Source organism: Dama dama, chromosome 25 (assembly GCF_033118175.1).
Source record: "Dama dama isolate Ldn47 chromosome 25, ASM3311817v1, whole genome shotgun sequence".
NCBI classification, from domain to species: Eukaryota; Metazoa; Chordata; class Mammalia; order Artiodactyla; family Cervidae; genus Dama; species Dama dama.
This window is the reverse complement of record NC_083705.1, coordinates 24,838,482-24,860,529: the sequence shown is the minus strand read 5'-3', so window position 1 is coordinate 24,860,529 and position 22,048 is coordinate 24,838,482. Positions and strand designations below refer to the sequence as shown.

The following is a 22,048-nucleotide window of genomic DNA, read 5'->3' as shown; positions in this document are numbered from 1 at the left end:
TGCCCAGTTTCATTTTTCACCTTTACTTCTTGTGCTACATCGTGACTTTATCTTAACTTGGAACTGATCTCATCCAAAATCCTGAACTCTGACATTTCTCTCTCATCACAACCTTTTCTTCTTCCTTACTAACTGTTCCTTTTCTCCTGGCAAATCTGCTTTGTCCATTTATCTGAAGCCCCATAATTCATCCTTGTTTTTGCAGTCACTTTCCCAGCTTTTGTGCTTTCCTGGTGGCTTAGTGGTAAAGAGTCTGCCTGCCAATGCAAGAAATGTGGGGTTCAATCCCTGGATCAGAAAGATCCTCTGAAAAGGGAAATGGCAACCCACTCCAGTATTCTTGCTTGGGAAATCCCATGGACAGAGGACCCTGATGGGCTGTAATCCATGGGATTGTGGAGTTGGACACAGTTTAGTGACTTAGTGTTTATGTATGTTCCCAGCTTTTAACCTAGATTTCCTTGTCTTTCTGTGTTTTTTAAAGACACATTGTATAGAGAAGGAAAGAGATAAGGATGATGGCAGACTTGTCATTGGGAACGGTATAAACGAGCCAGTAGCAGTGCAGCATTTTTTAAGTAATAAAAGAAAAAAAACATTTCTCTTATTCTCACATTACTAAAATAATCCTTTTTTTTTTTTTTTTTGGCCGTGCCATGCTGCATGTAGAATCTTAATTACCTGTCTAGGGATCAAACCCGTGCCTCTGGTACTAGGAGCATGGAGTCTTAACCACTTGACTGCCAGGGAAGTCCCACTAAAATAATCTTTTGATATAACTTTTTACTACTGAAAACAAAAATTGTTTTATTTAATCTCTACTTAATTTGTAAGTGTTGGTCACTCAGTCGTGTCCAACTCTTTGTGACCCCATAGACTGCAGCCTGCCAGGCTCCTCTGTCCATGGAAATCCTGTGAAGTCTTTTTGAAATTTTATTTTGATGACAATGGAAGATATCCTGTCTTCTGATTTTTCTTTATTCAACAAGATCTCTTTTCTCTCTTGTGTATTCTTGCCACCTCGTCTTAATATCTTCTGCTTCTGTTAGGTCCATACCATTTCTGTCCTTTATTGAGTCCATCTTTGCACGAAATGTCCCCTTGGTATCTCAGATTTTCTTGAAGAGATCTCTAGTCTTTCCCATTTTATTGTTTTTCTGTGTTTCTTTGCATTGTTTACTTAGGAAGGCTTTCTTATCTTTCCTTGCTATTCTTGGAAACTCTGCATTCAAATGGGTGTATCTTTCCTATTCTCCTTTGCCTTTCCCTTCTCTTCTTTTCTCAGCTGTTTGTAAGCCCTCCTCAGACAACCATTTTGCTTTTTGCATTTCTTTTTCTTAGGAATGGTTTTGATCACTGCCTCCTGTACAGTGTTACGAACTTCCGTCCATATATCTTCAGGCATCATATGTCTATCAGATCTAATCCCTTGAATCTATTTGTCACTTCCACTGTATAAATGATAAGGGATTTGATTTAGGTCATACCTGTATGGCCTAATTAGTGGCCCAAAATAGTGTTTTTCCCTACTTTCTTCAATTTAAGTCTAAATTTTGCAATAAGGAGTTCATGATTAGATCCACAGTCAGCTCCTGACCTTGTTTTTGCTGACTGTATAGAGCTTTTCCATCTTCGGCTGCAAAGAATATAATCAGTCTGATTTCAGTAGTTACACAACTGTCTCTCTATACCTCCACACAATGGCAATAAAGTAGCATCTTCAAAATGAACTATTTTTCTTTTGCATTTGTTTTTTACATTTGACTGGCATACTGCTGTTAATATATCCTTATCTTGTGCTAAGATTACATTAACCAAAACTGTCCTAGGACACATAACTTTACCTAAGGCCAGCTATATAAAAATACTAAGTATTTCAAAGTTGGATTGAACAAAACTTTCTTTAACCAGTGAGAGCTCAAAGTCAATGTTAAATTTACCCCAAATCTTGAAATACGCTATTGCAGTGGTTAATTCAGCTCTTACAAACTGTAGAGTTGCATGTGACATTAAAAAATCCAAGAGGATAGGAAATAATGACTTGAAATAATCCAACTGAGATGTAATAAAATCACAAATTGATAACCAGACATCCTCCTGAGATAGTAGTTTTTCCCTTGATGGAACTAAAATGTTAATCAAAAAGTATCTGAGGTCCAGAGGTTAAGATCTTTCACAGTAGGCTACATAATAGTAATCAAAAGACACTGGAAAAGACAATTCTATTGAAAATGCCCTTGGAAGTAAATGAAATGATGCTTCTAAGTTTTTGTTTTTAGTTAAGATTTGAGATTAATTGCCTGCTGACATCAGTATTGTTCTTGAGTATTAAAAAAAATTCATTTGTATTGAGTTTTTTAATTTTAATGAGGCAGCCTCATTATTCATTATTTACTTGCAAAGAGTCTGACATGACTGAGCGACTGAACAAGAACAACTTGAATTGTTACTAAAAACCTTAGAAAGAGTTCAGTAATTTGCCACTCTTCACTGGGAAACTTTGGCGATTTGGTATTGACTCAGTGTATATAGAGAAGATACAAGAGACATGGGTTTGATCCCTAGGTTGGGAAGATCCCCTGGAGGAGGAAATAGCAACCCACTCAGATATTCTTGCCTGGATAATCCCATGAACACAGGAGCCTGGCAGACTATAGTCCTTGGGGTAACACAGAGTCGGACATAACTGAGCACGCACACCCCCACACCCCCATGCAAATAAAGTCTTCATATTCTAGATGAAGAATATGGCCTAGTTTAGGAGTACTTAGGTAACATTCCAGTGAACTTTAGACTGTCTTCTTGATGGTTTTTCCTACTTTATTTCTCTACTGCTTCTTTCTTTTTCTCAATAAATTATCAGTAGTGCTAGTTGTGTTTTTATAAGGAGCCTGTCTTTTGAAGAAAGGGAAATTTAGGAAACCTTTCCAAAGAATTGTTCTACATCAGGAAGTTCCTATTTTGAAGACTTTTTTTTTTTTAAATTATGAAAGTAACCTATACTAATTTAAAAGTCATGAAATCTTTGTCTGATGCAGAATACCCTTTTGCAAGGCAACATTTATAATAATACCGAGATACTCTTTCCCTTTTCATGTGTGAACATTTGTACTGGTGGTGCTAAAACCAGTGGGTTGCCCAGTGGTGGGTATAACTGCTGGCACTTAGCATTGATAAGGTCAATGGCAGCTAACTATACGACTATACTAGTAGTCATCATATTCTCCACCACCATAGTCTTAGTTTTTGTTTTTTAAAGCCAGTTTCAATTTAGAGTGTTTTTGATGACACAATACAAATTATTAAGTTTCCTAAATCTCCACTCTTGAGTGTACATCTTTTCAATATTTTCTGTCAAAATGGTAATGTCCTCTGACAATGGCTGGTCTTGAGAAAAACTACGTTTTGATTGAGTTTTGAGCCAAATTAAACCTTGTTCATGAATACCACTTGAATGTGGATGTGGAAGAGCATTTGAAAGATAAAAATGATTATTCAGACTTGAGTATTTGGCATTTTCTTGAAAGCAAGCACATCGCTTCAAGGAAAACAACTAGCAATTTAAATTTGTATGCCCAGTGGTGGTATATGAATATCCTGTACCCTGGGCAATATGATAATTAGAAAGCAGTAATTTGTTGTTTAATGTACTTTCTCTAATTATGAGTGAGGCTGATGAATGACTTGTTTATATTTTTTTATTAGAAATTATGTTTTTTTTTTTTCCTTTGGTTTTAAATATGAGTGACAGATTGTTTCCCAGGAATGGTCATAATAATATCTCCCATTCCACATGCTATTCTTAAAGTGTGACTCTGACATTCTTCCTCCTTAAAAGGATACATGTATTTCCTTTTGTTGAAACTGGTCAGGCTTGCTGATGCTTTATGACTTCTCAGTCTAGATCATTAGGTATAGATTCCACTTTATTCGCCAGGAACACTTATTCTTGGACCCCAGCTGCCATGCTGTAAGGGAACCCCAGCATCCACAAGGAGAACATAGGTCTTATTTTCCCCAACTGAAGTCACAGATAACAACAAGCATTAATTGCTAGACACATAAGTGAGTGACTCTTCGGATGGTTCCAACTCCCAAGATGACTTGAGTCACTTCTGGCCTTCAAGTCTCCTCAAATGAAGCCCCAGAGACCATGGAGCAGAGGCAATCCATCCTCTGTCTACTCTTAAGAATTCCAGATCCACTGACTCCATTAACATTAAAAAAACAGTTGTTTTATGCCTCATGGTTTGGAGTAGTTCATTAAGCCACCGTCAGAAAACTGAACAAACTCTATAGATTAAAGAAATCAGCCCTTAATTCTCACCTTTGTTTCCATTTATTCATCTATCTGTTTGTCAGTCTGTCTGTCTGTCTAAAACTAGGAACCAAAGTTAGGCATACTAGGTTGTTAAAATGAGGGAGAATGCACACATTGGGGAACATGGGATGTGTCACAGTGAGCAAATCAAGAAAGAGTTTTATAGGGCTTAGAGGGCTGAAGTTTAGTCATAGAATGGTTTTGTCAAAGACTGGTCAGAATTTGTAAGCCAGTCATTTTGCTGGGACAGTCATTGGTCTTAGCTTTAACACAAGTTCATACAGTTACCATTAGACCAGTCAGCAGTTTTCTTGTCTTGGAGCACATGGGTCTCAATGAGCTGTGTTAAAAGAGTTTGAGCTTAGAGTGCTTGTCTTGCAAACCATGATTTAGGATAGTTTTTCTGTTTGTAAGTCCTGGTACAGTTTTGCAAATAGTGGTCTCTGCTTCAATTCTCAGACTCCCCCTTACAGCTGTTAGTGAGGCTTTAGCATTGTCTTCTGAGCACCAGATCTGCACGGCTGTTTGAGAGATCATCACCATGTGTTGTTTTCAGTGGTAGTTGTTTTCACCTTTTTAATTGTTAGCGATTTGTTAATTTTAACCATTTTTTTTTAACTCTTCTTTTGTTGTGTCTCATTTTATGGCATGATTGGAATGGCTACCCCCACTCTCAAGAAATAATTTCTCATGTTTTTAATGGGCTTACTCCATTTAAATCTTTAACTGGAAATTTTTTGGTAAGAGTGAATTGAGCATCAACTTTATATATGTATTTATACACATACACACTTACATATATGGCTTCTGTCACAAGACTAATCCGTAGCATACCTCTTCTTTACCATTTTGAAATGCTACCTTTACTAGGTACTACATGGCCAGACTTGCATGAATTTGAGAACTCCATATTATAGTCTACATCCCTGCCTATTTTAATTACTATAACCTAACAGTGTATTTTAATACCCATTAATGATTTCTCAGGATATTTTACTTGAAAATTCATCGTAATATAATTTTTAAGATAAACTGAACACTTATTAAAGAATTGTTAATTATCTGAGTCTAAAGTGAGAAAGAGGTGTGGTTACTGGAAAACAGCAAAAACAGGACTGTTTGAAAGTCAGAGGCATAAGGCTTCTGCTGTTTTGATGCTAAGAATTGCAGATTTATTTCCTTTTAGACTATTTGTTAAATCTAATACATACGTACATTCACATTATATTCCAGCTAATTCTTTTGAGCAGTGCATTGAAAGTAATTGCTTCTTTGTTGTCTCACGCTGTGTGATATGAATAAAGACATAGTTTTATTAATAGCTAAGGTGTGTTATTGTGATTCAGAATCAAATGAAGAAAATATGAGAAAAAACATGTACATTTGTATTAATTTAAAACAATTAAAATGATTTAATTCTGTATAAAGGGATACAAATAAAATATCCTTTCTGATGAAAGAAGATTTGTTAACTAAAGAATTAACAAATTAATTATTTCATAGGATTTCATTGTATCCTAGCTACTCGAATTCAGTTTTACATAAACCACAGCAAAGTGAAATGATTTAAAACAGCTTTCACAATTTTATGCTTTTTTTTAATATCTAACATGTGATAGTGTATGTGAAGATCATATTAATAGGTCGTCTGATTTTTTTTTGAAACTGTCCCTTTGAAATAAATTACTTTAAAACAGATATAAAAGAAGGAAGCTTTTGTTATAGAAAGTAGCCAAGTGTTATTTTTAACTTTCTTTTAACTTAAACTGGAGGTAACTTCTTTCCCACCACTTTCTTACTGAGCTGGAAGAAATGAAGAAACGGATGACTTTCTTAACCCTAGTCAAATGGCTTTATGTCATTGTGTGAATTATGTTTGCATTATTTTAGATACAAACAATGGATTCTTGTTTAATAGTTGTTCCCAACCCCAGGACTTACAACATTGTCTGAAAGACATTTCTGTTGTCACAAGGCCAGAGAAGTGCTGTGGGTGTTCAGTGGGTAGGAGCCAATGAAGCTGCTAAACATGCTGCGGTACTCAGGAGAAGTAGTTCTTTGTCTTATTTCACTGAACAGTGGGCCATGGGGGGAATGTCACTCAGACATTTTTTAGGTGCCTACTGTGTATCAGAGAAGGCAATGGCACCCCACTCCAGTACTCTTGCCTGGAAAATTCCATGGACGGAGGGGCCTGGTGGGCTGTAGTCCATGGGGTCGCGAAGTCGGACACGACTGAGCGACTTCAGTTTCACTTTTCACTTTCATGCACTGGCGAAGGAAATGGCAACCCACTCCAGTGTTCTTACCTGGAGAATCCCAGGGCCGGCGGAGCCTGGTGGGCTGCCGTCTATGGGGTCGCACAGAGTCAGACACGACTGAAGCGACTTAGCAGCAGCAGCAGCACTATGTATCAAAAGAAGCTGGGTTGTAGAGGGCCTGGTATAATCTATGCTAAGTGTGGTAGGCAGAATAATCCCTTTCACCTTCAGGGACATCTATGTCCTCGTCCCTGGAGCTATGAATATGTTGTGTCCTCCATGACCATGTTTTGTTGCACAGCAAAGTGGAACTCAGGTTGCTAATTGGCTGATCACAAAGGAGATTATTCAGGTGGGTCAAGTGTAATCACTAGAGTCCATAGAAGCGAAGAGGGAGGCAGGCGGAGAGGGTCAGAATGATGCAGTGTCAAAAAGGCTCCATCTGCTGTTGCTTTAAAGATGGAGTGAGAAGGCTGCTAGAATAAAAGCCAAGCAGACAGATTCTCACCTAAACCTTCAGAAAGGAAAGCAGCCCTGCCGACACACCTGGATTTTAGCCCTGTGAGACTCTTCTGGTCTTCTCATCTGTACAGGCAGAGATAGTAAGTTGTGGTTGTTACAGTAGCTGTGGATATCTGGGAATCTGGATTTTATTTGGTAGGAACAGGGAGGCATTAAAAAGTTGTCATCAAAAGAGTGACCTGGTCAGATGTGTATTGTAGAAGATTGTTGTACAGCCATGCTCTATCATGAATTTGCTAACTCATAAATTATGTGTTTGTGACTGTGACTGCATAATACTGTGACTGCATAAATACTGGAGGCCGTGAAACTTCAGATACCAATTGACTTTTGTAAGTTGGGGTATAAACCCTAAATTCCACAAATACGATCTCCACATTTTCAGTGAAATGTGGAAGAAGGCTTTATTATTAATAACTGTTTTTCTCTTTCCTTTGAACTAAAGTTTTCTGTGTAGATCTTTGACTCATAATTCCTTAGCATACTTTACATTTGAATTTTATAGATGTTCATTTTTTTTCTTTAAGAAAATGGCATTATGTAATGTGACTGTTAAACTATAGGCTGTCTTCTTTTGTACATTTTTTAACCTTTGTACATTTCCACAAACTCCAGAATTATTAACCAAGAAGTGTATCCATTAGTCCTTTTATCTTCCCTGACAGACTACCACTTATGTGGCCCACTGCACCAAAAATCCACATAGATTTTCTTTTAATTGAAAAACTGTAAGTAGATGTAATAGATGGTTTTGTCTTTTAAAAACAAAATTGTGTTCCACTCAAAAAAAAAAAAAGGTAATGTACCCTGTCAGAATTTCTCTAAATAAAAGGGAATCTTTTGACTTTGTCATTTTTTGGGTTTGTTTTAAACCTCAATTATTATTTTTTTTTTTTAAGTTACTTCTTGGTTATTTTACAGAATACCTATATGTTCTAACTAAGTTTGGTTATAAAGTCAGTGTTTCTAATGAGAAATCCTTTTCTCATTTTTTTGTTGTAGACCAGATGTATATGTATTTAAAAAGAAATTCTATCATCTGGTGACTTTTTAAAATTTTTCTTAATAAAAGAAAAAGTAGCACAGAAAACTTTTGGCAAGAAAAGGTTTGAGATTGTATTTAGCCATACAATGGGGAAGAGGCTTCCAGTATTATAATTGCCAAGAGAACTTGGTAGTGTTTTCCTACTCCACTCATTTAACTACAAATTAACTGCTTCCACGCACTGAATACTGTTGCTATTCGATATGCTATATCACCAGCTAGCTTTCTTCTGACCTGGGTAACTGAGAGATATATCTTCTCTTCATTGTCTCTCCTGGCACCCTCTTTACCTCTCCCCACCTTCTCTCTTTATCTTCTCTTTTATCACACATACACACAGTAGCTGTCTCATTCCAAAGAACAAATGATGCAGCAGCTTTTTACTATTTAATATAAAAAATTTTACTACACCACTAATTTTCATGTTACCCTGCCCCCCCAAAACATTTTACATACAGGTTATATATGTTGAGGGCTTCCCAGGTAGTGCTAGTGGTGAAGAATCTGCCTGCCAGTGCAGGAGACTTAAGAGATAGGGGTTCAATCCCTGGGTCAGGAAGATACTCTGGAGGGCACAGCTACTCACTTTTGTCTGAAGAACCCCATGGACAGAGGAGCCTGACTACATACAGGGGAGCCTGGCTGCAGTCCATAGGGTTGCAAAGTCAGACATGAATGACGTGACTTAGTGCACACACGCGCGCACACACACATATGTAGAATGGTACAAAATGGATACTCAATAACCTTTCACTGAATTAGATGCTAGTGGTAGCAAATTTCTTTAAACACGTAAGTCAGCACTTAACATGAACTATTTACTGGCGATTTGGATGACCTTTCTTCAGGAAAGATCTAGCCTTTGATGTTGGTGAATTGCTTCTGAAACTACTTGTTCCATTTCACGATGAATTTATTCCTTGAATATAAAACGAGAGTAATTCTCAGAGACGGGTACAAGCTCATTTATGGTCTTAAATCCATTGGGTATTGTAGATATTCTGCTTGTGGTTAGTCTGTTTTTATGGAAATGAAATAAATGTTGGTAGGCTAGATTTAAATAAACTCCAATATTAAAAGGTAATAGTGGGACAGATATTTTGAAATGCTTCAGTTGTGCTGTTTTCTTCTAAAACCTTGTCGTAGAGTCCCATCTTTGTTAATCACAGTGCTGCTGTTTTTTTGAGTTTTCCGTTTGACTTCCACAGATAACTCAGTCCTGGAGGCATGCTGTGTATTCCTTTGTTCTGTGCCAAGTCTGCCTACTAAAATAAACACACAATGCAATTTAAATCATGCATGATATCATCTCAAGTACCCCAGTGAATTTAGGTTAAACAGCCATAGAACAGTATTTCCCTTCCCAGAAACAAGTCTTAAAATACTGCAAATTCTCCAACAGTTTTGCTATACCAGCAATGGTCAGGTTGGAAAGTGTTCATTGCCTTCATACTCTGTCATTTTTGTAAATTATTAATGGTTTACAATTTGATAGACGATAATCCAACTTTTTGAAATAGATTAAGGACACTGACTGGCTCCTTATGCATACAGTAAGCAAAAGGAACTTAAAAATGTTTCACTGAAACTAAAGAATAAAGGAAATATTTTTCTAGATACCATCTATTTTCTAGAAATAGATGGTAGTAAATGGGAATTGTTTCATATGTTTTATTCAGTCTGTTACATATATTCTTTTTATTTGAATGAATGTAAAAATACAAAGTTTTTTTTTTTAGGTTCACTTGAGATCTTAGGTGTGTCAGATGGTTAAGAATCTGCCTGCAGTATGGCAACTTGCTTGCTTGCCAAAAGTCACTTCAGTTGTGTCCGACTCTTTGCGACCCTGTGGACTGTAGCCCTCCAGGCTCCTTTGTCCATGGGATTTTCCAGACAAGGATACTGGAGTGGGTTTCCATGCCCTCTTGCAGGGGATCTTCCCAATTCAGGGATCGAACCCAGGTCTCCTGCAGCTCCTGCATTGCAATCAGATTCTTTACCGCTAAGCCACAATGTGGGAGACCTGGGTTCAATCCCTGGGTCAGGAAGAGCCCCTGGAAAAGGGAATGGCAACCCACTCCATCCACTATCCTTGCCTGGAGAATTACATGGACAGAGGACATGGTCCATGGGGTTGCAAAGAGTCAGATGTGACTGAGTGACTAACACTTTCACTTTCTGAGATCTTAATCCTCAAAATTTTTCTATAACAGGGTTTCTCACTTTTAGATGTACATCAGAATCACCTGGAGAGCTTTCAAAAATACCCTGGTGCCTGAAACCAGTTAAATCAGAATTTCTAGAAGTAAGACTTAGACGTCAGCATTTTAAACAGTTTCTCAGACTGTTCCCAGTGCTGCCAAGCACATTGGACCACCATTCTTTCAGAATTTTTGGTTATATTGCTGAAGATTCCCTTGTTTCCTAGGATTCTTTATTGTGAGTGAAGAGCCTAGTCTGTGCCTAGCACATGCCTTGCTTGTGGTTGGAATTTAGTAATATAAATAGAATATTTTGATTTCTATTTAATTGCTCTGATAGAGAACATTCCATACCAAGACAGATATAATGAAATAAGCAGATGTTCTGTTCCTCAGAGCTGGACTTGAAATAAATACTTGGCTCATTGTTTAAATTGTGCATTCCTCTCAAACTTACTTTGCAAAAGATTTAATGTACTTTATAAGGAAAGGTATAATAGAATAAAACAAGTCTCCATCCCACTCTTTCTAGACATAGCAGTGTAAGATAGTTCCTTTACTTACAAGCTCATCAGATAAAAACTGTAAACTAAATTCCTCAAGGAGCAACCATAACAGTGATTAAAATAAAAATAAATTTAAAAATAAAATAAAGTAAAAATCTCAGTTGACTCCCTTGGAATTTGGGCTTCACACTGGGTGTAATTAGTGACTAAATTTGCACTGCCAAGCATCATTAATGAAGTGGGTTCTGGTTGATATCTGCAGGCCTTATCTACAGGCCTCAAACTCTTTGTTAAGCCACAAAGGGAGAATTTATATCCTAAGAGATTTTAGAAATTTTAAATTATTTAGATATATTTTAGAAATTCAGTTACCTTTTAGTAAAACAATCAAAGGTAAAAAAAAGAAGATAATTTTAAACAAAGGATCAAAACTAAAGAATTTCTAAAGGCTACATGGTTAAATACCTTGTAGGCAAATTTTCCTTTTAAGATTTTTGTCCTATTGCATAGCCAGTGTGTTTATACATAATCTCTGAGATTTAATAGAAAGTATATTGTTCTTTGAAAACATCTTCTGTATTTTTCTCTAAGATAGGAAACTTTTTCTCTTTAGCAAAATATTATATGAAAAAATTAACTGTGAATAATTTCTGAAACATTATCATAAGGTATATGGAGAAAAGTGAACAATGACCCAATATGCCATATAACCTAAGAAAATAAAAGATTCAGCTTTACCAAATTCATGCTGGGTGAAACTGAAGATTAATGCAATGGAATGTTTTTTAGTTTTAAGGAATAAAAATCTCATGAAATATACATGAATCTTGGCAAGTAGCACCACAGGAGCTAAAAATCTTGTACCAACTTTAGAGACTAAACACCTTATGGGTCAGTTGTTGTTATATCAGAAAGCTATCATTACCAACAGAAGGACCTTATTTTTTTTTTTTTAACCAACAGAAGGACCTTTATACAGTTCAACCAGAATCATTCTGTCTTAGAGTAATAATTTCAATACCAGGGAATTGAACTACTTGCTTATTAAAGTCCAGTGAATGTACTTTTGAAGTGAGTCAGGTTATTAACATTTAATTTTTTAGGCATTACCTTGGAGTCAGGAAATTCTGGCTAGTTATCTTCTGCTAATAACTGAAAAATGTTATGTTTCCTAATCTTATAACCATTTTAATGGAAATATTTCTTAAATTATCATGTGCTTTCTTGAAGGGAAAGAATGGGGGTTAGGGTTAAGAATGGGGGTTAGGGAAAGAACAAAACCAAGAAATTGGAAGTCCGTAGTCTAGCGGCATCTAGTGATGCCATTAGCTTGAGAAGAATCAGCTTTGGATGTGACTAAGTTTGTCAATTTTTGTCATTTTGAAAATGAACTTGCCAGTCTTACTGATTAGACATTCTGTGTATATAATGAACATTTTTGTCAACTAATTCAGGCTTCTACAGCAGTTTGTCCCCAAACCATATATCCACAGAGGAGAGTATTTTTTAGTCTAAATCTGTATTTTAAAATAACTTTTAATTAAAGTTTTGTTGGACATAGTTCCCCGTGTTTTTTATTTTGTTGCATGTGTTTCTTGGTATCATATCCATGAAATCATTGCCAATGCCAGAGTCGTACAGATTTTCCCCTGTATTATAGGCATTTTGCAGTTTGAGGTCTTATGTTTAAGCCTTTAATTTTGAGTTGACTTTTGTGTGTGGTATAAGGTAAAGGTTTTAGATATGGATATACAGTTTCCCAACACACTTTGTTGAAGAGGCTATCCTTTCCCCACTGTGCATTCTTGGCACCCTTATTGAAGATGAGTAGGTAACTATATATGTGTAGATTTATTTCTGATCTCTCTATTCATTTCTGGAAATCCTAGCTGGAGCAATTAAGCAAAAAAAAAAAAAAGAAAAAGAAATTAAAGGCATACAAATTGAAATGATAGAAGTAAAACTGTTCATACTTACAGATGACGTGATCTTATATAGAGAAACCCTTGAAGACACTGTTAAAAAAAATACTAGACCTAATAAATGAATTTAGTAAAGTTGCAGGATACAGAATCAATGTGCAGAAATTCAGTGTGTTTTCTATATGCTAATAATTATCTAAAAAGGAAATTAAGAAAACTAAATTAAGAAATTTAGGAAAAAAATTAGAAATTAAGAGAAAAAATCAAGAAATTAAAAATTTACAATAGCCTCAAAAAGTATAAAATACTTAGGCATAAACTTAACTAAAGAAATGAAAGACTTGTATGCCAAAAACTATAAAATATTCATAAAAGAATTTAAAAACAAATAGATATCCATGTTTATGGATTGGAAGGCTTAATATTGTTAAGAGGTCTGTACTACCCGAAGCAATTTACAGATTCGGTGCAATTCCTATCAAAATGTCAATGGCAGTTTTTATAGAAATGAAAAACACAATTCTAAAATTCATATAGAACCCTAAAAGATCTTGAATAGCCAGCCAAGACAGTCTTGAAAAAGAACAAAGCTGGAGGCATCACATGCCCTGATTTCAAAATATATTACAAGGCCACAGTAATTAAAATGGTATGGTACTGGCATAAAGATAATCTTTTTAGTTTGAAATAGTTTTAGGTCTACAGAAAAGTAACAAAGATAGATAGTACAGAGTATTCTCATGCACCCTTCACCCAGTTTTCCCTACAAGTCAACATCTTACATTACCGTTGTACATTTATCAAAGCTGAGAAACCCACTTTGGTATATTACTATTAACTAAACTCCATACTTTACTTAAATTTCACCAGATTTCTGCTCATGCTCTTGGTTGCAGGATTCAGTCCAGAATACCACATATTGCATCTTGTCTCGTTCAGATGTTTAATAGTTTTCTGTTTCTTCTCATTGCTCCCAATATTTCCATGTTGTCAGTTGAACCTCAATATTGTTGCCTTTGTTTTCCCTGTAGCAGGTTTTTATCTCCTCAAATTTGTGCACCTCAGCAAAGGTAATCACACCTGTTAGAATATGTTTGGGAAAGAAGAATAAATAATTTGATTTTGTAAGATTCTTCTATGAATACTTTGTTTAAATTGGGCATATATGTGCCAAACTATTTTGATCATTCATCTTTAGAAGTTAACTCCTTGCCTCCCAGTGTATTCTTGGTCATTCAGGTTGCCAGATTAATGATCTCTCTAGTTTATAAACTGTTAACTGTTCATGTCCTCCAGTGATGAGGACATCATTGGATGTCCACTGATGGATGGATGGAGGATGATCCATCTTCCACTGGATGAGGACATCTTGTAAAACTATAACTTCACAGCCAGAATATTGAAATTAATGAATCAAGATTTGGAACCCTTTTATAATTAAACGCACTTCACTCTTGGCCATGACCTCTCCTTTTGGTTGGCGTTATAAGTGATTTCTACTGAAAACTGGCCACTTTTAGTATTATGTTGTGAGACTCTGAGTCTTATTTAAAAATATCTTCTGTTTTAACTGGTTTCTTCCGATCCTGCTCTGGCAGGAGAAGTAGATGTGCCACTTTGTTACTGCCAGGTAGGGGAAGAAGGCCATGTTCCCCTTCACAGAGCCTCCACTGATACCTCCTGAGGTGAGAAAGGAGAGAGTTCAAGGTCCCCAAGGGCTCCCACACACGGGAGAGGGTGGCGTCCTTGTGATCGCACAGTGAGAGGGGGCCACGGTTTACTCAGCGGTGCTTGTCTGAAGTAGAGCAGGTGTCTCAGTGTTTTTGTCTTGCTGTGTGGTCCCATTCCTCGTCCTTTGGCTAGAGATCTCGTAGATATTTTGCTGGAGATTTCTGTGCTCATGGGTGTTGCCAGTTGCTGGCTTCTTCAGCCCCAAATCTGGGATTTATTAGGCAAGAAGAAAGAGCGCTCAACACTGTGTTGTTCCTTGGATGCTAGGCTCCCTGGTCTGCCTTCTCTCCACCTTTTGGAGCCTCCTTATAGTTTGTTGATGTTAATGTCCAGTATCTTCCTAGTTACAGTTTACTTACTACATTAGAAAACTAATTGTTTTCTTGAGAACATGCCCCTTGGTAAACATGGTAGGCATTCTGTGTATTTTCACGTTAAATCAAATAATTATGTCAAGTGGACATTATTTAAATAAAAGTAATAGTTTTAAAAACGTTGTTAGTGACTTCAGGGTCTCTTAATTTTAGTGACTACGGGCATTTTGGGCTTTCCAGGTGACTCTAATGGTAAAGAATCTGCCTGGGATGCAGGAGAGGCAGGTTCGATCCTAGGTTGGGAAGATCCCATGGAGGAGGACATGGCAACCCCCTCTAGTATTCTTGCCTGGAGAATCCCATGGACAGAAGAGCCTGGTGGGCTACAGTCCATGGGTCAAAAAGAGGGAGACACTACTGAAGCAACTCAGCATACACACGCATAGGCATTATTACCTTCAAAAAAATAGTGTCTGAATTTTCTTGTGCATGTGCAGTGATCATTCTTCTCTAGGCAATCATTTGGTCAATCTGCTTTAATTCTTCAAAATAAGGTATTAATAGCTATGATTAATGAATGTCTACCACAGGCCAAAATAGACATTTATTTGCTAATGTGTATTTTCTTTTAATGAAATATAGTGGGGTTTTTTTTTGTTTTGTTTTTAAGATCCTTTGAGGTGTACAGTTAGGGCTTCCCCAGGTGGCTCAGTGGTAAAGAATCCACCTGCTGTGTGGGAGACTTGGGTTCAATCGTTGGGTCAGGAAGATCCCCTGGAGGAGGAAATGGCAACCCACTCCAGTATTCTTGCCTGGAAAATCCCAGGACAGAAGAACCTGGTGAGCTGCAGCCTCCGGGGCCACAAAGAGTTGGACATGATTACCGAGCACACATGACACGTGCAAGGTGTGCAGTTAGAGATTCTGTATGTTTGTTTTTTTTTTAATTCCTTCTTCCCTTCCACAACTGTCCTTATAAAGCAGATAAATGTTTTTAATCTTCTCATGACTGATCACTGTTAAAATACACTTTTAAAAATATACTGATGAGGTGTTCTGCCACATCTGGTGGGGTTTTGTTATTGTTTAGTCATCAGTTGTGTTTGACTCTTTGCGACTCCATGGACTGCAGCACGTCAGGCTTCCCTGTCCTCCACCATCTCCCAAAGTGTGCTCAAACTCATGTCCATTGAATAGGTGATGCCATCCAACCATCTTATCCTCTGTCGTCCCCCTTTCCTTCTGCCTTCAATCTTTCCCAGCATCAGGATCTTTTTTAATGAGTCGGCTCTTCACATCAGATGGCCAGAGTATTGGAGCTTCAGCTTCAGCATCAGTCCTTTCAGTGAATATTCAGGACTGATTTCCTTTAGGATTGACTGGTTTGATCTCCTTGTATTCAAAGGGACTCTCAAGAGTCTTCTCCAACACCACAGTTCAAAACCATCAATCCGTTGATGCTCAGCCTTCTTTAAGGTCCAAATCTCAGATCCATACATGACTACTGGAAAAACCATAGCTTTCACTATACAGACCTTTGTTGGCAAAGTAATGTTTCTGCTTTTTAATATGCTGTGTATGTTTGTCATAGCTTTTCTTCCAAGGAACAAGCATCGTTTAATTTCATGGCTGCAGTCACCATCTGCAGCGGTTTTGAAGCCCAAGAAAATAAAGTCTGTCACTGTTTTTGTTGTTTCCCCATCTATTTGCCATGAAGTGATGGGACTGGTGATCCCATCATCAAACGGAGATGCCATTATCTTAGTTTTTTGAATGTTGAGTTTTAAGCCAGGTTTTTCACTCTCTTTTTTCACCTTCATCAAGAGGCTGTTTAGTTCCTCTTCACTTTCTGCCATAAGGGTGGTATCATCTGTGTATCTGAGGTTATTGCTATTTCTCCCGGCAATCTTGATTCCAGCTTCTGCTTCATCTAGCCTGGCATTTCTCATGATGTAGTCTGCATAGAAGTTAAATAAGCAGGTTGAGAATATACAGCCTTGACATTTCCCTTTCCCAATTTTGAACCAGTCTATTGGTCCATGTCCTGTTCTAACTGTTGCTTCTTGACCTGCATACAAGTTTCTCAGGAGACAGGTATAAGGTGGTCTGGTATTCCCATCTCTTTAAGAATTTTCCACAGTATGTTGTCATCCACATGGACAAAGACTTTAGTGTAGTCAGTGAAGCAGAAGTACATGTTTTCTGGAATTCTCTTGCTTTTTCTATCATCCAATGGATGTTGGCAATTCAATCTCTGGTTCCTAAGCCTTTTCTGAATCCAACTTGAACACCTGGAAGTTATCGGTACACATACTGTTGAAGCCTAGCTTGAAGAATTTTGAGCATTACTTTGCTAACATATGAAATAAGTGCAATTGTGCAGTAGTTTGAACATTCTTTGGCATTGCATTCTTTGGTACTGGAATAAAAACTGACCTTTTCCAGTCCTGTGGCCACTGCTGAGTTTTCTTTTCTTTCTTTATTAGTCTGTTGGAAATTAAAGTGGAGATGTGATAAGCTAACTGCTTCCAGTGTCATATAGCAAATTGAAACCTCATTTAAACCAGACTGTTAAGCTTTGTTTCAGTAATTGGAGTGACTTGTTGAACATCAGCTTGAAGCTCAGTTTCTTTTCACTCATATTGTAGCAGATGGCTTTAGTTAGAGATAATTCATAGTATTTCAACAAAGTTCACACCCTCTTTCGTAAGAGGCTATTTCCTGGTCATTAAAATAATATTGAACATTATTACATGTTGCTTAGGAGAGCATGTACCTTTAAATGTTCAATTTCTGTACATTTTGTAGAATGATATCTTCAGGCCTGTCAATTCTTGCTGTGTCTTTCTCCTACCCATTTTCCAGAAGAATGAGTATTGAAATTACCCCTGCCATGAATTTACTTTGTAATTCCGGAATGGTCACATAAGGGATTCAATTTCATATTCGTGGCTCCTGTGTCTTTGCCTCTCGGTTACATTTTCTATTTGTGGTCATAATATAAAAATCTACTTAAATGGCTCAAACAGCAGATCTGACTCAGCTACTTTATCTGCATAGAAGAGAATTGAGCCTCAGAAAGGAAGGAGAATTTCTCACCCAGAAGCTTTACTTAAAGCCTTGTGCATGTTCAGCATTACTGATAATGAGAGCAATATACAGCTTAAAGCAAAGATGTGTAATTTTTCGTCAGTATGCTGACGATACCAGTGCCAACAGTGTCACAAGCTGAAAATTCATACACCTTTTAAGTTGGTGCAAACCATAGGAAAAACAACTTGATAGTATGTATCAAGGGTCATAAAATTACGTATGTACTTTAGTAATTCTTCTAAAATAGTGATAGATATCCTCAAGAAATACTCTGAAATGTAAAGGGAAGGCTGTATACATAGTAACATGGAACATTATTCATGAAAGATCATTTAGCAAAATTATAGTTAAAATTGTAAAAAAAAAATTTCATTTAAACTAGACTGATTACTTCAACACGCCTATAACAAAAAAAAAGATGAATATATTTAGAATCCTTAAATGTATTAGAGTACAGTTTTTTGTGTGATAATTTTAAGTGCAAACAGCAATATTAATTGTGTATTTATATGTACATAGCTGCATGCCCTAGGCCAAAGAGGCCAGAATGTTTTCTGTCATGATTGTTATCTTTAGGAAGTGGATGGATGGGTTATTTTTAATTTAATTGTATTTCTTTTGTTTTTCAAATACTTCAACCATAGGGGAGGAGTACATATTTGGGTTGTTAAAATCTATTTTTACTAATTATTTTTCTTTCTCTTTTTAAACAGAAGAATATACATGTGTGTAAGTAACACAGAGATCCGGGACAAGGCAGCATCTCCTTTGTCAGTCCTGAGGGCCTCACCAAGCTGCCGCAGTAAAGTCCCTGCTGTTCCTATGAGACACCCTGGCCAATCATGTTAAAGCTGTTTAAATGCTCTTTGGCACGTTGTGTTCCTTTTAGGGTACTTTCCACCAGGTTTTGATTCTTTACATGGATGAGCTGTTGAGAAATTGGGCTAATCAGACGACTGTGCTTGGAGGTGCAGGGGACTGAGGTTAGACTCACTCAGTGAAATTTTCTTTGGCAACCCTTTCACGCTGAGGCTGCGCTCGAGTCCCGTGCAAGAAGGGAGGCAGAGGCACTTTAGATGCTGTGAAAGGAATTAACAAAGGATTGAGTCACTCACAGGTAAAAGGGCCTTGTTTTGCCTCTGTGACGCAGTGTGGCTCCTCTCTGTCCCACAGCTGGCCCTGAAGGACCCCGTGCACACTGTGTCGCTGCAGCAGTTCATCTACGAGAAGCTCAAGGCCCAGCAGGAGCTGCTGGGAGAGCAAGGCTTCCAGTCCCTCATGGAGACGGTGGACACCGAGATCGTCACCCAGCTGCAGGAGTTTCTGCAGGGCTTCTGAGTGTGAGCCGTGGCTGAGGAGGCCAGCCTGCCACCCTGTGTGCAAGCCTGCTGGGACAGTGGAGAAATCCCTTGTGTAAGAAGCAAAGAGACGCAAAGACCACGCCTTTTTTTACTACAAAAATTCAGTGAATAAATGTAAATCCTACATAACTAAAATCACAAACCTATTCCTCAAAAGAATTTAATTTTATATTTATGAGGGGCCCTGTGTTTACTAGAGATAGATTTGACAACAATAGCTGCTTAGTTTCCTGTTAAGAGAAGAAAGTGTTTATTACCTTTTAATCATGTGCTCTTAACACTTGAGAAGAAGAAGGTTTAATGTCTGAAATGTTTTACTGCAACCAAAATTAGTTAAATTTGGCTGCCTTATCCCTTTTCTAAGCTAATGAGACTACAAGTTTGAAAAGTGACAGCGCTGTTCAGGTGATGCAGTTAAAGAAATGCGTGCACCAGGCAGAAGTGTACAAGTCGTGGCAGATACACATTACTGAGACGGTCTCGCCAGGGGAGTTGCTTTCAACTGAATAGAAGATATGTTTTATCAGACAGATGCTTTTATTTTCATTCTAGTAATTTGATATGGGAGTTAGTGAAGTTTTTTTTTTCCTTGTGTTATTTTCACTAATTACATTTAGTCTTTAAATGCACGTTGTAAGGCCCACAGAAGTGACCCCGGGGCACTGCAGTGCCAGGTGGGAGACATCTGGTCGTGGTTTGGTCCTAGTTCCTTTGTTCCTCCTGGAGGCCAGGAGCCCTGCGGACCCCGAGAGGAGCTAACAGCCCACAGGCTCCCCTCTGCTGTGGCAGGCTGTTGAGCACTCACCCGCCTTGGGCTCCTCAGTGCAGGGGTGCCCGTGGGGGGCCTAGCAGCAGTCCCCCAGGGTACCAGCACTGATGTGACGAGTCTTCCTTCCTTATTCCTCCTACATGCAGTACCAAAAACGGGGAAAAAGGAGAAAAAAAAAGCCTTACTTTGTTCTACTTGCCATTGACTGTAAAGAACCTTTGAAACATTTTAAAGAAAATATTCAAAAGCAAGATTGGAGAATGTCTGATCTTTCTATAGAAAGTTGGGTACACTATGTAACTGCAGGAAACCCACTGCCCCTTTGTAAGTCGTGGAGCCCAAACTGTATGAAAATATTTGATGTTTTCAGCTAAAGAAAGAAAAATATGGTCCAAATTAAATTTTCCAAAGATACCTCACCTTTGACTTGCTTGATTATTTTTCCTGCCTCACAAAAAATGAGTTCATAAGAATGGCCCAGTGAATTTTGAAGAGAGGTTTTCTTTCATAGTCTGGTGTTGACTCTCTCTTAGTAGGCGGCAGTCCTTCATGTAGCAAATCCTAGTTACCGTTTCAGTTTCTCTTTTCGTTTCATGACCAGAACTTCTTTAATATGAGGTTTCTTTTCTTTTTTAATTTTATTTTATATTGGAGTGAAGTTGGTTAGCAGTGTTCTGTTAGTTTACAATGTACAGCAAAGTGATTCAGTTACACATGTGCAACCTTTATCACATTCTTTTCCCATTTAGGTTATTACAGAGTATTGAGCAGAATTCCCTGTGCTAACACAGGAGGTCCTTTTTGGTTGTCTGTTTCAAATATATAGCAGTGTGTTAGTCCTAAGCTCCCGAGTCTGTCCTTCCCGCCAACCCACCCTTCCTCCCTGGTAACCAAAAGTCTGAGTCTGTTTCTGTTTTGTAAGTAAGTTCATTTTATCATTTTTTAAAGATGTAAGCAATATCATGTGATATTTGTCTTTCTGTGTAACTTACTTCACTAGTATGATAGTCTCCAGGTTCATCCATGTTGCTGCAGAAGGCATTATTTCACTCTTTTTAATGTCCGAGTACATACACAACCCCAGTCCTGTGGATTTCCTGGGATCAAACCTTACTGGCCTTCAGAGTCAGACTCTCTGGGGCATCCTCCTCCCGCTTCCAGACTCCTAGGCTTGGAAGCCTGATGTAGAGCTCAGAACGTTCTTTGTCTTTGGATGTAGGGTTATCTTTTTTGGTGGATTCCAACTTTTTTCTTTATATGGTTTTTCAGCAGTTAGTTGTACTTTTGGTGTTTCTGTAAGATAGGGTGAGCTCATGTCCTTCTATTCTGCCATCTTGCCTCCTCCCTCCTATGATATTTCTTTATCAATACGACTCAGTCTGCAGGACTGGCCTAAGAAGAATAATTTCTCTTGTTGATTTAATTATTTTCATTTGAGGCACTATTCCCATTAATGTTTTCAGAAATGCACATACATACTCCCATTTTTCACTTACAGTAAAATACTCATCTTTCCAGTTCCTGATAGATTTCATTACAGTGTTACGGCAAATGTTACTGAAATAGCCACCTTGCCAAAAAAGGTAAAAAATACCTCGGGGAAAGAGTTTGGTTCATTTTTTTAAACTCAATGTTTAAAATAAGCTCAGAAAAAAAGAAAAATTCTTGAATCTTTAACTGCTCAATTAAGAGTTAAAATGTAATTATTGATTTACAGAATTCTCTTCATTAATGCAGCTTCATATCAAATGTTTTAAGTTTTGGACAGACAACTCAGCCAAGCCTCGGGTTGAACTGCTCTTCCTAATATAAGGTAATGATCATTTCTATTCCATAAACGTACTCCTTTTCTATTTATTTTTTATCCAGAGACTTCTCCCAGCCCTCTGACAAAGGCCTATGTGGCCAACAGTAAACGTTTTATTAGAGTTTTTATTATAACTGGCTCCTGCTTCCTCTTTCTCCTACCAGTCATGTTGGAGAAGCCATATCATTAGATGTT

The 22,048-nt window shown here is 37.6% G+C and overlaps 1 protein-coding gene across 1 annotated transcript in view; it reads left to right on the top strand.

Moving 5' to 3' along the window:
- Positions 1 to 20,465, top strand: part of IPO11 (importin 11) — a 196,323-nt gene extending 175,858 nt beyond the window's left edge. The window contains exon 30 of the mRNA XM_061129709.1: positions 19,090 to 20,465. Coding sequence (XP_060985692.1) covers positions 19,090 to 19,254 — 165 coding nt within the window. The 3' untranslated portion in view covers positions 19,255 to 20,465. The remainder of the gene's footprint in view (positions 1 to 19,089) is intronic.
- Positions 20,466 to 22,048: the final 1,583 nt, after the last annotated feature.